The 17,169-nt window shown below is 35.7% G+C and overlaps 3 protein-coding genes across 3 annotated transcripts in view; 2 read left to right on the top strand and 1 right to left on the bottom strand.

The window, feature by feature from the left end:
* The window catches only part of LOC143918646 (uncharacterized), a 94,244-nt gene extending 86,368 nt beyond the window's left edge, over positions 1–7,876 (top strand). The window contains exons 2-4 of the mRNA XM_077440588.1: positions 7,383–7,508; positions 7,661–7,713; positions 7,813–7,876. Coding sequence (XP_077296714.1) covers positions 7,383–7,508; positions 7,661–7,713; positions 7,813–7,876 — 243 coding nt within the window. The remainder of the gene's footprint in view (positions 1–7,382; positions 7,509–7,660; positions 7,714–7,812) is intronic.
* A 2,909-nt stretch (positions 7,877–10,785) lies between these two features.
* Positions 10,786–13,399, top strand: LOC143918645 (zinc finger MYM-type protein 1-like). Its single transcript, XM_077440587.1, has 2 exons — positions 10,786–11,105; positions 11,176–13,399. The coding sequence occupies exon 2, from the start codon at positions 11,219–11,221 to the stop codon at positions 13,397–13,399; it is 2,181 nt and encodes a 726-aa protein (XP_077296713.1). The 5' UTR covers positions 10,786–11,105; positions 11,176–11,218.
* A 483-nt stretch (positions 13,400–13,882) lies between these two features.
* Positions 13,883–15,350, bottom strand: Gbs-76A (Glycogen binding subunit 76A). The gene has a single exon (XM_077440586.1). The coding sequence runs from the start codon at positions 15,347–15,349 to the stop codon at positions 13,883–13,885; it is 1,467 nt and encodes a 488-aa protein (XP_077296712.1). The 5' UTR covers position 15,350.
* Positions 15,351–17,169: the final 1,819 nt, after the last annotated feature.

The raw sequence follows: 17,169 nt of genomic DNA, 5'->3' as shown, positions 1-17,169 counted from the left end.
ATTGAATTTGCTGATTTTATTTTTTATTTTTACTTAAAATCACTATCTCTATTGTACACAATAAATATCAAGAAGCTGAAAATAATTTAAAAGGTCAAAATAAAATAATGAAAAAATAATGAAATATTGTTTTTAAAAAAAATACTACTTCCGGTTTACGAATTCTGACCAAAACGTTACCAAATCTAAGTTAGTACATAAAGAATATAAATATAAATTTTCAGCTTAATACGTTCAGGGGTGTGGTCAGGATCCAGGCGACAACATTTTTGACCTTCCTTCCGGATGCTTCCGGAAGGGAAAAATCCCACTTCCGGTTTATTAAATTTAGTGATTTTTTTTTATTTTAATCACATTGATACATGAATTATACTTGAATTTTTTTGTGAAAACCACACATGTTTAAGGGGTCGAAAAAAATAGTGGAAGACAAATCGAACAAGAGTAAACTGCCACTTCCGGTCGACGGACGCTTACCAAATTTTATACATAACTTGGTATTGAGCTTAAACTGATCGATATGAAATTTCAGTTCGATAAATCAAAAGACTTTTGAGAAAAACATAAAAAACCTCGATTCTCTAGAGTAAAAGTACTACTTCCGGTTCAGATAAAAATATTTAAAAAATATAAAATTATAAAAATTTTAATTTCTAGTACATGTAAAAAATAAAGTAAAAATCAGTCCGATTCAGTTAGTAGTTTGGGAGGAAATCGAATTCAAAAACTTAAAAAAAAGAGGACACCTATAAGGAGAGGTACCATTTCCGGTCAACTTAAAAATTTGAAAAAAAATTACGTAGTGTCAATAAGAATTTCAGTAACCGATACAAAGTTTCAGTTCGATAGGACTAACGGTGTTGAAAAAAATCCCCAAAGTACACAGACACACACACAGACACACACACACACATTTTTTTCTAGATCATGAAAACGTGATCAGTAATCGATTCTGAGTTCGAATCAGTCAAAATCTCGAGTTCGAATTTTCGCATGATCACAAAACTTCATCTATTGTTACTACGTACATAGATAAAGTAAAAAACAGAATCATTCATTGATTCAAATTCCAAATATTTTTGGTCATTTACTAAAGAATTAAACAACAATAAAACATATATACCAGAAAACATTCAACTTAACGGTAAATTTGTTGACAATACTAATGATTCAGTCAATCTTTTTGCTGATTTTTTCAAATCGATCTATGTCAAAAACAACAACAATAATTCTAATTATAGCATTGTAAATAATAATGTCCTGATTTCACCTTTACATTCTATAAATATATCTATTCAAAAATTGATTAACAAAATAAATGCCTTAGATATATCTAAATCTGCGGGTCCTGACAACATACCCCCAATTTTTATCAAGAATTGTGCCAATGTATTAACTTATCCTCTTTTTAATCTCTTTAATCAATCTATTTCCACTGGTATATTTCCCAATTCTTGGAAGTCTGGCTATTTAATACCTCTCCATAAAAATGGGGATAAACATAATGTAATGAACTATAGAGCCATCTGTCAACTATCAACTATTCCAAAACTTTTTGAAAGTATAGTATTAGACGAATTTATTCCTTTCATTAATAACATTATTATTCCACAACAACATGGTTTTACTTCTGGTAGATCTACCTTATCCAATTTATTATTATATGAAAATTTTATTTCTAGTGCCTTATCTGTTAAATTGCAAGTTGACTCAATTTACACTGATTTCAGTAAAGCATTTGACAAAGTTGATATTGAGATTTTATTATATAAACTAAACAGTATCGGAATCAGCGGTGTACTACTAAACTGGTTTCGGAGCTATTTGTCCAATAGATCATTATTAGTTAAAATCGGCCATTCTAAATCTTACTCCTTTAATCCAACTAGTGGCGTTCCCCAAGGATCTCACATGGGACCAGTCCTATTCAATATTTTTATAAATGATATTATAAATATATTTAATGATGTTAAAGTGCTCTTATTTGCAGACGATTTAAAAATATTTAAATGTATAAAAGACACTAACGATTGTGCTACTTTACAAACTAATTTAAACTCATTAAACGATTGGTGTTCTTTTAATAAATTATATTTAAACATTAAGAAGTGTTCTGTTGTCAGGTTCAGTAAGTCAAATAACAAAATTATTTAAAATTATCATATAAATAATGAATCATTACCATCATCATCGCTAATTAAAGATCTAGGAGTTATTTTTGACGACAAATTAACTTTTAATTCTCATATAAATTTTATCACAAAAAATGCCATCAAAACACTTGGTTTCTTAATAAGAAATAGTACTCACTTCAAAAATGTAAATACGATTAAAATTTTATACACCACTCTGGTTAGAAACCAATTAGAGTACAATTCTACCATTTGGTCTCCTTATTTAATGAAACAAATTAACATAATAGAGTCAGTGCAAATAAAGTTCATTAGATTCATCAAATTTAAATTTTTTAAAAGTCATAATCACTATGTCGGTAACGTTATTATTTATAGGAAACTTAATTTGCTAAAATTATATGACAGAAGGAAAATTAACGATATTTCAGTTCTGTGTGGTCTTCTTAATGGCACTATTAAATGCTCTGACTTGGTGAGTTTAGTGTGCTTCCATGTGCCGGGTGGATCAATTAGATGTAACCATATTTTTGATATGCCCAGGTTTACCACTAATTACTCATTGAACTCAGCTATGTTGAGACTGCACAGAGTTGGAAACGAATTGTCCATGGTCGATTTATTCATTGTAAGTAAATATAACATGAAATCTATTTTATTTAAATATTTTTTTTAATATAATGTAATTTATTTTGTAGTATATGAATGTATGTGTATTTTTCTTTTATATTTCATTTTAATATTTTTTTTTCTTTTTCTTTCTCTATTTCCAACATGTAAAATGGTCAATTTTTTCTTGACCGTAAAATAAAATAAATAAATAAATATCTCGCATTGTCGAATACTTTGCTCCAGTGACGATTGTGTTAGGTTGAAAAAAGCACAAAAGGTGTATATCTTTCATCGGTGAATACTTTGCACCGGTGATGGCTGGGTTAGGCTGGGTGAGGTTGGAATAGCACGTAAGGTGTTTGTTTATCTCGCATTGTTGAATACTTTGCTCCGGTGACGATTTGGTTAGGTTGGGTTTGCGCGTAAGGTGTATATCTTTCAACGGTGAATATTTTGCACCGGTGATGGCTAGGTTAGGTTGGGTGAGGTTGAGATAGTACGTAAGGTGTTTGTATATCTCGCATTGTTTAATTCTCTGCTCCGGGACGATTGGGTCAGGTTGGGTTAGCGCTTTAGGTGTATATCTTTTATCGGTGAATACTTTTCACCGGACATGGCTTGGTTACGTTGGGTTAGGTTGGGATAGCACGTAAGGTGTTTGTATATCTCGCATTGTTGAATACTTTGCTCCGGTGACGATTGGGCTAGGTTGGGTTAGCGCGTAAGGTGTATATCTTTCATCGGTGAATACTTTGCACCGGTGATGGCTAGGTTAGGTTGGGTAAGGTTGGGATAGCACGTAAGGTGTTTTTATATCTCGCATTGTTGAATACTTTGCTCCGGTGACGATTGGGTAAGGTTGGGTTAGTGCGTAAGGTGTATATGTATCTTTCACCGGTGAATACTTTGCACCGGTGATGGCTAGGTAAGGTTGGGTTAGGTTGAAAAAGCACGTAAGGTCTTTGTCTATCTCTCATTGTTGAATACTTTGCTCCGCTGACGATTGGGTTAGGTTGGGTTAGCGCGTAAGATGTATATCTTTCATCGGTGAATACTTTGCACCGGTGATGGCTAGGTTACGTTGGGTTAGGTTGGGATAGCACGTAAGGTGTTTGTATATCTCGCATTGTCGAATACTTTGCTCCGGTGACGATTGGGTAAGGTTGGGTTTGCGCGTAAGGTGTATATCTTTTATCGGTCAATTCTTTGCACCGGTGATGGCTAGGTTATGTTGGGTTAGGTTGGGATAGCACTTAAGGTCTTTTTATATCTCGCATTGTTGAATACTTTGCTGCGGTGACGATTAGGTTAGGTTGGGTTAGTGCGTAAGGTGTATATCTTTTACCGGTGAATACTTTGCACCGGTGATGGCTAGGTTAGGTTGGGTTAGGTTGAAAAAGCACGTAAGGTGTTTGTTTAATTCGCATTGTTGAATACTTTGCTCCGGTGACGATTGGGTTAGGTTGGATTACCGCGTAACGTGTATATCTTTTATCGGTGAATACTTTGCACCGGTGATGGCTAGGTTAGGTTGGGTTAGGTTGGGATAGTATGTAAGGTGTTTGTATATCTCGCATTGTCGAATACTTTGCTCCGGTGATGATTGTGTAAGGTTGGGTAAGCGCGTAAGGTGTATATCTTTTATCGGTGAATTCTTTGCACCGGTGATGGCTAGGTTAGGTGGGGTAAGGTTGGGATAGCACTTAAGGTCTTTTTATATCTCGCATTGTTGAATACTTTGCTGCGGTGACGATTGGGTTAGGTTGGGTTAGTGCGTAAGGTGTATATCTTTTACCGGTGAATTCTTTGCACCGGTGATGGCTAGGTTAGGTTGGGTGAGGTTGGAATAGCACGTAAGTTGTTTTGTATATCTCGCATACTTGAAAACTTTGCTCCGGCGACGATTTGGTTAGGTTGGGTTAGCGCTTTAGGTGAATATCTTTCATCGGTGGATACTTTGCACCAGTGATGGCTAGGTTGGGTTGGGTTAGGTTGGGATAGCACGTCAGGTGTTTGTATATCTCGCATTGTCGAATACTTTGCTCCGGTGACGATTGGGTTAGGTTGGGTTAACGCGTAAGGTGTATATCTTACATCGGTGAATGCTTTGCGCCGGTGAGGGTTAGGATAGGTTGAGTTAGGTTGGGTTAGTATGTTAGGTGTTTGTATATCTCGCATTGATGAATACTTTGCTCCGGTGACGGTTGGGTTAGGTTGGGTTAGCGCGTTAGGTGTATATCTTTCTTTGGTGAATGCTGTGCACCGGTGAGGGTTAGGTAAGTTGGGTTAGGTTGAGCTCGTTCGTAAGGTGTATATCTTTCATCGGTGAATACTTTGCACCGGTGATGCCTAGGTTAGGTTGGGTTAGGTTGGGTTAGCACGTTAGGTGTTGGTATATCTCGCATCTGTGAATACTTTGCTCCGGTGACGGTTGGGTTAGGATGGGTTAGCGCTTTAGGTGAATATCTTTCATCGGTGGATACTTTGCACCAGTGATGGCTAGGTTAGGTTGGGTTAGGTTGGGATAGCACGTCAGGTGTTTGTATATCTCGCATTGTTGAATACTTTGCTCCGGTAACGTTTGGGTTAGGTTGGGTTAGCGCCTAAGGTATCTTTCATCGGTGAAAACTTTGCTCCGGTGACGGTTGGGTGAGCACGTAAGGTGTAGATATATCTTTCATCGGATAATACTTTGCACCGGTGAGGGTTAGGTTAGGTTGGGTTAGGTAGGGATAGCACGTAAGATGTATATCTTTCATCGGTTAATACTTTGCACCGGTGAGGGTTAGGTTAGGTTGGGTTAGAATGGGTTAGCACGTAAGGTGTTTGTATATTTCGCATTTTTGAATACTTTGCTCCGGTGACGTTTGGGTTAGGTTGGGTAAGCGCGTAAGGTGTATGTCTTTCATCGGTGAATACTTGGCACCGGTGAGGGCTAGGTTAGGTTGGGTTAGGTTGGGTAAGCACTTAAGGTGTTTGTATATCTCGCATTGTTGAATACTTTGCTCCGGTGACGTTTGGTTTACGTTGGGTTAGCGCGTAAGGTGTATATCTTTCATCGGTGAATACTTTGCACCGGTGATGGCTAGGTTAGGTTGGGCTAGGTTGGTTTAGCACGTAAGGTGTATATCTTGTATTGGTGAATTCTTTGCACTGGTGAGGGTTAGGTTAGGTTGGGTTATGTTGGGTTAGCACGTAAGGTGTATTGTTGAATACTTTGAACCGGTGATGGTTAGGTTAGGTTGGGTTTGGTTGCATTGGTGAATTCTTTGCACCGGTGAGGGTTAGGTTAGGTTGGGTTAGTACGTAAGATACTTGTATATCTCGCATTGTTGAATAATTTGCTCCGGTGACGGTTGGGTTAGGTTGGGTTAGCACGTAAGGTGTATATCTTGTATTGGTGAATTCTTTGCACTGGTGAGGGTTAGGTTAGGTTGGGTTATGTTGGGTTAGCACGTAAGGTGTATTGTTGAATACTTTGAACCGGTGATGGTTAGGTTAGGTTGGGTTTGGTTGGGTTAGCACGTAAGGTGTATTGTTGAATACTTTGAACCGGTGATGGTTAGGTTAGGTTGGGTTTGGTTGGGTTAGCACGTTATGTGTTTGGTTATCTCGCATTGTTGAATACTTTGCTCCGGTGACGGTTGGGCTAGCACGTAAGGTGTATTGTTGAATACTTTGCACCGGTGATGTTTGGTTAGGTTGGGTTAGGTTCGGTTAGCACGTTAGGTGTATGTATATCTCGCATTGTTGAATAATTTGCTCCGGTGACGTTTGGATTAGGTTGGGTTAGCACGTAAGATGTATATCTTTTATTGGTGAATACTTTGCACCCGTGAGGGTCAGTATAGGTTAGGGTTAGTACGTAGGCGTCGGCGGACTAAACCAAAGCGAACCACGTCTTTAATCCAAGGTGTATGTACTCGTACTGAGGGATGGATGGCCTGTAGACGTTAAATAACAGGTCGTTAACGAAGCCTCAGTGGGCATGCCGACCCCCTGAGTGTATTTAGGCTTAGCTGGCCAAGCGGGGCTCTGGTCGGCTGGACAGCTTTTCCCTAGCTACTCGTGGGATCAAATATGACTAAAATAGTTCAAATAAAGGAAGCTTAAGCATAATAATATCTATAAGTGTTTTTATTCACAAAAGATCTTTTCAAAACCTCACAAGGAATAATAACTTTAGAAATCTAACAACAAAACAGTTGCAAGGATAGTCCGACCCTCATAAATAACATGGTTATCAAGTACCGTTAATGACCGATCTCCATTTCTGCATCCATTCCAAGAATATCCCGTTATCCATTTCCATTTTTTTTTGTTTTAATTGAGGTTTACTCATAAATCTTCAAACCCCTAGTCATAAATTCTTTGAAAATTACAATACCGAACAGAATTTAAAAAAAAAGTTCAAAAAAGATTGAAGGCGGCGTTTTTTATGTCCACCACTGTATATATTTATTCATTAGAAATTATTTTTAAATTTCACATTTATAATTTTGAATGATCTAATATTATTTTAATTGACACAAATTTTATATAATGCTTCCGACAAATGCTTTTTTGTTTTATAAAATGGGCGTTTAAATTGTCCTCATGTATTTTAAAACAAGTATTGTTATTGGTTCTTGTTCGTAGTCATTGTTGTTACAACTATGGACAAACAGCAATATTCGTTTGTTCATGGTCGTAATAAGTGTTGTTGCCGTCCGCTGTCACCGTCGTTCGTGTTTGACAATCGTTGTCAATGCGCCGTGCCGTGCCGTACCGCTAATGCTTTATGAACTTTAATCAATTTATCAATTGATATCTATGTGTTTCAATATTCGCACTTTCAAAATTCATTTAAATGCCATGCTAAAACAGTCCACAAACGAACATTGGCAAAACGGTAACCTGGTTATTGTTTTTCGTAGTTCATTTTGAATGACGAATTCGATTGGAAAAGTCAAAAACATCCTTGGCTGATGTATAAACCTAAATCGACCTGGAACGATGAACATGCGCTGTTATAAAAAATGGCTCCAAAAGGGTTTTTTTTTTTCATTCATGCGAGATGTTAATGTAGCCCATTCCATCACGTATTTCCTGAAATCCCACATATATCCATTCTGCAGTTCCCCCAATCTTAATTCCATTGAAAACATTTGGATCCTTCTAAAATGCAACGTCGTCCCATCTCAAACCTTCCAAAGGGAAGAATAAAATCAACATAGACATGTGACCTAATCAAACTAATGGTGCGGAGTTGCATGTTTAGTAGCGTGCCTATATATCAAATACTAAATGTTTATGTTTTTATTCTCATTTGCTTTTAATACTAATGAAAAGGAAGAGAATTTTTTTTTAGTAGGGTCTGCATACATATGTACATGTTTTATTTTTATGAAACATACCAAAAATGTCCTAAATTCAAAATTGACTTATAGGTTATTGTGGTTGAAAATATTACATAAATATTCCAAAAACATATGACTGTCAATTTTACACTTTATACATATTTCTAATTTTAAATTTTGCCCTGAATTCGAATAAAAAAAAATGGTGTCATTCCTGATTTCTATTTCCAATCTCATTTTAAAACTTGTTTAATATCTCAATATTGTGAAGTAACAAATACAAATACATCTTGTAGGGTTTCAAAAGTCTTTGTCAACAGCGAGTCATCAATGCCGATTTTCACAATATCTCGAAATTCGAAAATCAATCAGTTGGTTGAATTACGATTGTACATATGTATATACCTGGAAATGGTATTACGCTTATTGAAACATATGTATATGTACCTATGTACATACATTAGTATGTATATGCGTACAGAAGAAAAACCCCTAATGTGATATTTTTGAAACCGGAGACCAAAGTGTCTGTATGTTCATAGATGGAGTGACGTTTTTCTTCAAACAGCTCCACAGCTCTGAATTCAATAGTTATCTTCATGTTTTATCACTAATATATACCTGAACCAATTTCTTGCGAAACCAATGTGATGATGAATATGATGTTTTTTGCTATACAATTATATTAATATTTTTCTGTCCTGTTCCATGTGTACATGTGTATGTCTGTATTACTGCCATTTAGCAGCAAATTCATAAAACTAGTATAGAAATGATAACAATCCGTCTGATGAGGAATAGCGATTTCATGTTAAATATCTTATTAAGTTGGTAATAAAAATAAAATAAAAATAGTGATTGATTTGCTTCATGGGCAGTGTAGCTTCATAGCCCATGAACGCTATAACATAGGTATGTAAATGAAGATTCAAAAATTTTACCAACATTCTCATGGACTCGCCTCTATCTATTATGCACATATTCATGTCAATTATGTTGAGATTGAAAATGATTTATTTTTTAATATTTTCAGATTTTCATTATTCTTTCTTGTGTTCTTTTTTGAATTTATCTATGCACATGTTTGTGTATATGTGTACATATGTATAATATGTATGTATTACATGTGTATGTTCCTGTATGCATATTATTTGTGTTCATTATATTTTGATTTTTTGGTCACCTGTTATGTTGCTATGACCCAAAATGATGTAAAAAAATAAACATTAAAATAAATATTATCAATCTCCTGTCGGCCTGCAATATTCATAAGGGAAGGTGTATAATATGGTATATGGTGTATGCCAGCGAATAAATATTATATACAAAACAGAATAAAACAGGTACAATTTTTAAGTTTGTGTTGATTTTGTTCATTTGCTTTGCATCACATATGTATACTGGATTTAGCAAAAATATACATACTTTTTAACAAAAAAATCGAATAAAAATATTTATTTTTGTTTGTTACACGTTCACAAAATATTTCAGGTACTAAACATAAATAAAATTCATAGAAAACACAACTTAGAGATTAATTTTGAATAAATCTGTCATAAACAATCAAAGTTTGGCTTTATAATGTATAATAATACATATTATATAATATACATACAATATAATACAATTCCATTATTATAATATCCATTTTATCACTGAGTTCTTTACATAAAATACATACTCGTATATTATTAAGTGTGCCTCAATGTTGGAACAACTTCTATTGCTATGATAGTGATGAAATTGACTGTCCTTTATACTTTTTAACACTATTAAATTAATCGCATTATACATATAAAAAATAGTGAATAAATATACAAAATTTACACTTTAAACTTTACATCATCATTTAGCTTAAATGTTCAATAAAGTTTTAAACAGACTGAAATTTCTTTGTATTTAACCTTTTTCATTCACATAGTAATATTGATTGGGTAATGTAAAATATCTCAAAATAGAAAAAATTCGATCTGTATTTTACACAATTAGAAATATAATTATTATTTGAATAAAAATTTTCATCGTAAATATGAAATGGCATGTGACAGTCAAAGTTACATACATACAAATGTAGTACATACATATATTCAATATCCAATTATCTTTACATTTCATCAATCTTATATATAATATAATATATTTTTTTGCTTTTGCACACCCCCACATACACACCTATGTACTGTATGTATTATATTTATAATATCTACAATTTTATTGCAACGATTTTTAGACACAAGTACACATATACATACTACATACTTTCTACAAATTGATAGTTTGTTGCCGTCAATAAGATTTTATTAAAAATATGTATATGTGTATTGAAAACACATACTACATATATTCTATCAATGTATTTTACTTAAATTTATTGTATGTATGTACATATGTATGTATAATATTATAATTTATATTAATAACACTATGTAAATTTTCAGCCTTATACATTTATTTTGTTATAACTATTAGGAAGGTGTATATCAGTGGCGTGCGGTCCATGGATGCGGTGGATGCGGCGCATCCCCTATAACTTTAAAAAGCCAAGAGTATTTTTAATAAATATTTGAATTTCGCTTCGATGTATTCTTAGTGATGTACGTGATTATGATGTAGTTTATGAGTATATATATATATATTTCACATATCACGTGTTTTTTGTTACATGATGCATTATATAGGATCTTTTGATAATTTTTATTAAGGATTCGCATAGGCCGCATTCGCATAGGCCGGCCACAGGCGAGTGACGCTGGCGAGTAGACGCTGAGTGAAGTGCGCGCGCGTCATGGATTCGGAGTTCGGACCGATCCCATTTGCGCATGCGCACTATGAGGCTGTCATATTCGCGCGGACGCGTTGACACTTGTTTAACCTCTACGGTGGATTCGGTTTCTCTGTTTGCTTATCTATTGAGTTTCACTTGGAAGCCGCTGTTGATCGATATTTCCGCACGCTACGCCCCAAGTTATTTATCAAAAAGCTAGCCGATTCATTTCTTTAGACGAAGTTAATCATTTATACTGTAAGTTGGTTATTTTTTACTTTTGAATTAAGTTTTCATTTTAATTAGTTTCGTCTAACTTTATTTTTAGTTTACTGTTCCACTACTTACGAGTTTTCATTATTGCCTTTAATATGGATATCGAAAATAACAATGAGAGTGGACTTGTCGTCGAGATCAATAATAATTGCAATTGTTTAATTGAAAATGTGCTGAAAAGAAGATTTGCTTCTCTCCCATTTAATGAAAAGGAGATTATTGTTAAGAGCCCCAAACCCACACCAATATTAAATATTCAGTCTAAAACAAAAACATTTAAAAGGTATTTTAACACAGAAACATACGAAAAAATTTCATGGATTTGTGGATGTGCTCACTTAACGAAATTATTCTGTTGGCCATGTATTTTATTTTCTCAAGAAGTGAATGTCTGGAGTAAATTTGGATTTTCTGACCTAAACAATTTAAGTAAATCGCGCAAGAGACATGAATGTTCTCAAGCTCACATATGTTCTGCTGCTCAATTTAAAAAATTTGGAAAGGGACCTCGTATAGAAAATTTTTTAAGTGCTCAATTTAAAGCAAATATTGAAATGCACAACAAAGAAGTTACTGCAAATAGATACATTTTGTCGAAATTAATAAGCGCGATCTGTTTTTTAGCAAAACAAGAACAACCTTTACGAGGACATTTTGAGCACCAGGAATCGGAAAATAGAGGGAATTATATTGAATTGCTGTATCTGTTGAGTGAATCAGACATAAAATTGAAAACTCATTTAGATAACTCTACGGTGTTTACTGGACTATCGAACCATATACAAAATGACTTGGTATCCGCAATATCAAAAGTCTTGCTAGATGAGATTAAAACTGAAATACGTGCATCAAAATTTGTTTCCATAATTGTGGACGAATCTACAGATATCAGTCGCAAAGCTCAGCTATCTACTATTTTTAGATATGTAGATGAAAATAATGAAATTCAGGAGAGATTTGTTGGATTTGTCGATGTTAGTCCCAATAGAACAGCTAATGCTCTTTTTCAGCACATACGTGAGACCTTGGAAGAATTTGGTTGTTTGGACAAATTAATTGCACAAACGTACGATGGAGCGGCTGTAATGTCCGGGGAGCATAATGGAGTGCAACGAAAAATTCGAGATATTTGTCCTAATTCTTTATTTGTCCATTGTTACGCTCACAGATTGAATTTAGTTTTGTCGCAATCTGTTAAACATATATCCGGATGCAAACGTTTTTTCAGCCGTATGTTGTCATTTTCAACTTTTTTTTGTAAGTCTTCAAGAAGAATTTCCCTTCTCGATTGTCAAATAAAAAAACGATTTCCCACTGCTGCCCCTACACGATGGAACTACAATAGCAAAATTTTAAATATGATATTAGAATATCAAACAGAATTAATGGAAATATTTAATCAAATAATTAATGACGAAGACGAATGGGATACTGATGCTGTCATAAATGCTGAAGTCCTTCATCGTTATTTAAAAGAGTTTGAATTCAATTTCAATTTGCATTTATTTTCTGCAATATTTAATTCGGCAGATTTTTTATTTGAAATTTTACAAAAAAAAACCTTTGACATATCGTATTGCGTAAGTGAAATTAAAAAATTTGTAAAATATTTAGATAACAAAAAAGACGATTTTGATTCATTGTGGAACAAAGTAATAACTAAAAATTTTAATAGAAAAAGAAAATATGCTGAATGTGAAGAAGATGTGAAAACAACGTATAAACTTCACTATTCTGAAATTTTAGAAACTCTTTCAGTAAATACAACCAATCGATTTCGAGATATCGAAAATTTAAAATTTCTCGAATTTTTTAACGTCAAAAAATTTAAAGAATATGAAAATAATTTTCCAGATTTCCTATTTAAATCACTCCACCTAACTTATGGAAAATACTTTGATTTTATGAAATTAAAAAGCGAATTAATTTACATGTACTCAACGCAAGATTTTCATTTGAAATCTATAAATGACGTAAAGGAATTAATTGTGAAAGATGATCTAATAGACGTTTTGGAACAAGTATTTAGTTTAATACAATTAATTTGTACGATACCTTCCACGAGCGCATCGGCTGAACGATCATTTTCGACTATGAAAAGAATTAAAACGTTCACCAGAAGTAGTCAAAGTGAAGAAAGACTCTCTGGTCTTGCTTTAATTGCAATCGAAAAGAAAATAATGTCAAATTTAAAAAACAATAAAAAATTCTATGATGCGGTTATCGATGAATTTTGTAAAAAGGAACGAAGAATAAAATTAAATTTTAAAAAATAAATTGGTCGGTTTTTTTTTTCAAACAAGGGACAGCATCCCTTGTTTGAAAAGTCACCGCCCGCCACTGGTGTATATGTATATATATATATATATATATATATATATATATATATATATATATATATATATATATATATATATGCATGTATAATATAATATATTAATTTATCAATGCATTTCGACAAGTCATAATCTACATATAATATATTTGGTTTAATTAGAAAAGCGCTTCGCTTCCTTTCATCCTCGGAGAGGACAAGAAATCCATTTCACACTTAAATGTCAGACGAACTTATTATTGTATGTACATATGTAAGTATGTATATTTATGTATTTCCGACACAGACTAACGATACATACAAATAATCGATTCTCTTGGGGGAAAGTGTACTACGATGTGAATATCGGGACGGCTTCAACAGTATCAAATAGGTTTGAATAATTTGAGGTATGCCAAAAATGCGATGGCTTCAAAAAGGGCAGTTAGAAAAAGGAGGCGTGCCAAGTGTCGATGGGGTTAATATTGGGCGGCACGTAAAGGGATGCTGTCGAATTGGTCGAAGACAAGCATTGAAAACAATAATTGGCTCCGGAATTGTTGTCCCAGTACTGGCAGCCCTTGCACATAAATCTCACGGCGAATTCTAACGTTTGTCCGACTCGGACGGTGTGGGCGTACAACAGAAATTGGAATTTGTCGGCGAAACCGTCACACGAATTCGGCACATACGACGCTTGGAGATCAGAAAACGACTTCCAGTTGTCGAGAGTGTATCTGATCTGGACCGACTTGTGAAAGTCGAGATTCCTCACCCGGACAGTGCCGCTGATGGCAATCGTCGCACCTTCCTGCACGCGAGCATTCTCCAGGCAGACGTTTTTGCTATTCAAAATGTCCACGAAATTGGGCTGGTCGCCCGGCTGCTGAAACACGGCCACCAAACATTTCTCCGATGATGTCTTTGGAATTTCGTTCAGCACGAAACACTCGCCGCCAGACGAGTTGACGGCCTCGGCGTCTTGGAGATCTTCGAAAGCTGACTTCGGTATGTTGGGAATGTCGTCCATGAATGTTTTCACGTCAGCTAAATCCAATCCCAAAACATCCGCAAAGCGCACAATCTTCTTTCTTCCCGGGGTGCCGGGGGGCGTCTTTCCCGACCTTAAAGACGAACACCTTCTCACTCTCTGTGGGCGATCGTCATCGCCATCGCCATCGCCGTCTCCCTCGTTCGACAGATTACTCGAGTCGGTGTCGTCTTTTTTGGATTCTTCGATCGACTGCTCCTCGATGGCGCACTTGAGAACGCTCTCCTCCGAGGAAATTTCGTCACAGGACTTCGCAGGATGAAGGAAGGAGGAGTCGCCGGCAATGTGAGAGCAGTCGTCGAACTTAATCGGTGAATAGAGCACGTTGAAAGTGTCCAAGTGGCGAGTGGAGCCATAGTCCGTTTTGGAGATCGCGTCCCTTGCGAGTGGCTGCGTCTTGATCGGCGACTGATTTTCGGGAGTGTCGCTTCTGTTTTGGAACAAGTGGTCGATGGCATCGGGGGCCAGTTTGTTCGCTTTGTTCGCTTGGTTGTCTTTCAACTTGGTAGTAGAGTAGGAGGGAGGAGCGAGCTTGGGATCGGAATCGGCATCGATGTCGTAGTAGGTGGCGTCGCTGTCGCTGTTGCTGGGCGGGGAAGATGGCGACGCGTTGTCCTCGCCTGGCGGGGAACTGGACACCACGCAACCGGACTCCACGGGACTCTGGGGACTCTGCGGACTCGCGATCTCGGCTTCCAAGTCGAAGTAAACGTCGGAGCCCGAGGAGACTTCGCCCCCGGGTGGGGGCTCAGCCCCCAGGCTCCGCAGCCGCGTGTGGAGTCTCCTCGCGAAAGCCTCGGCTCGCCCGCGACACGACATTGGCACCAACGAACCCAATCCGCACTGTCGCTCCGACCCCATCACCACCTGAAACACCAATCGTGTACCAATTATTATACTAAAACTATATGCATATGTATATGTATATGACCAGACCACCCCTCGAGTAATCACAATCTCACCAGAATTCGAGACACGACTCGCAAAAGCTGCGCGAGCGGAAGATAGATGGTCAACATGGTCGACGCGGACCGACACTCGCGAGAGAATATTTTTGAGATTGGCCTGCATCCAGTCGATAAACAACATGTTCATCTGATGTGATCTCATGACGCGAAATTTAAACCAAATATGGGACTATTGCCAGGCAGCACGTGTGCATCTTGTTGATGCAGTCAATACACTCACTGACATTTTATTTTAATTTACATACATATTGTACATATATACCGGGAAGGCTTGACAATAAGACCCCAATACGCCTTCCTAGACAATTAATGCAGTATTTTTATTACATAAATCACTGTATTTCGAGAAGCTGAAGAACACGAAATTAACAATTAATTAATGATACATCTATGGATTGAGACTTGTACATAAATTTTTACAAATTGTACATACGTTAAATACGGAAGATTTGTGACAGCAGGTAGAATGATATTTTTTTTTCCAATATGGAGGAACCGTTTCAACAATGATCAGATAAAATTAGCAAACTCTGGTGAGAAACGATCGACTTGGAGTCACAAATATCCAAGTCTAACCAGCAGTATTCAAGAGTAGACCCCGGGATCGAACCCATCTCTTGGTGCTAAACAAGCACCAACGAATCTCTTGGTGCTAAACATAAACGCAACCACTGAGCCATGCTGACTATGTATATATTTTTTATTGTATATAATATAATATATTTTTATTTAAGTGTGATAATTCGAAAACCTACTGTATTTCAGATTTTAATAACATGGAAAAAGCCAATTACTTGTATCACCAAAAAAATGGAGCGAGTGATTTAATTTATTTAAAACCGTATCGGTTTACTATTTGGAACTTTTTCTGTTATCTAATCCGTCATATCTGATAATAATCAAACTATGTACATCGACGTTGATCCCGTGAACCAACATGTCGTCCAACAACATATGTATGTATGTACGTATCTGTTAAATACTTGATGCTGGTTTTTTCACTAAATTATACTCAATTGAAGATGTCTTTTATCCACAATTGACTAGGTCGTGAAATGACAAAAAGCTCTGTAATGCATACATACATTATAATAATAATAGATATGTGGGTGATAAATCGGTCGCTATGGATCAATGACGACGGATGAGTTTACTGACTTCGTTTGATGACTATTGTTTATACACATACATATGTACATATGTATTTGGGAATCCGAAGTTTTGTTTTTTGTTTGCATTTGAAAGACAAAACATTAACTTACTTACTAGGAATTAACTACACATATGTATGTATGAGAATAAACGACAAGAGGCATCAGAGCAGTCTCAATTATAAAAGCGAGGATGCATTTAATACGTAGATTGAACGGCAAATGTTTTTGCGGACTACGTAACACGAGATTTTAAATACATATGTACATATATGTAGTAACAAGCTTTGGGCTATATCGTCCTTCACTATTTGACCAGTGATGGTGAAATTTTAACACCCCTCGATAAAAGAAAAACACAAATAATTCACTCTGTATAGATACGTACATATGTAAGTATGTACATATGTACGTATCTATGTATATAGGAAATCACGAAATGACTAAGCTTTTCAAATAAAATATGTAATAAAAATTCAAGTCCTTGGAAAAATTAACGTTTTGTAATGCGGTAGTAAATGTTAGATATTATAGTTGTGAAATCGAAGAGAGACAACTGAAA

Source organism: Arctopsyche grandis, chromosome 11 (genome assembly GCF_051622035.1).
Source record: "Arctopsyche grandis isolate Sample6627 chromosome 11, ASM5162203v2, whole genome shotgun sequence".
NCBI classification, from domain to species: Eukaryota; Metazoa; Arthropoda; class Insecta; order Trichoptera; family Hydropsychidae; genus Arctopsyche; species Arctopsyche grandis.
Note: the sequence above shows the minus strand (reverse complement) of the source record. Positions and strands in the feature narration are given on the sequence as shown.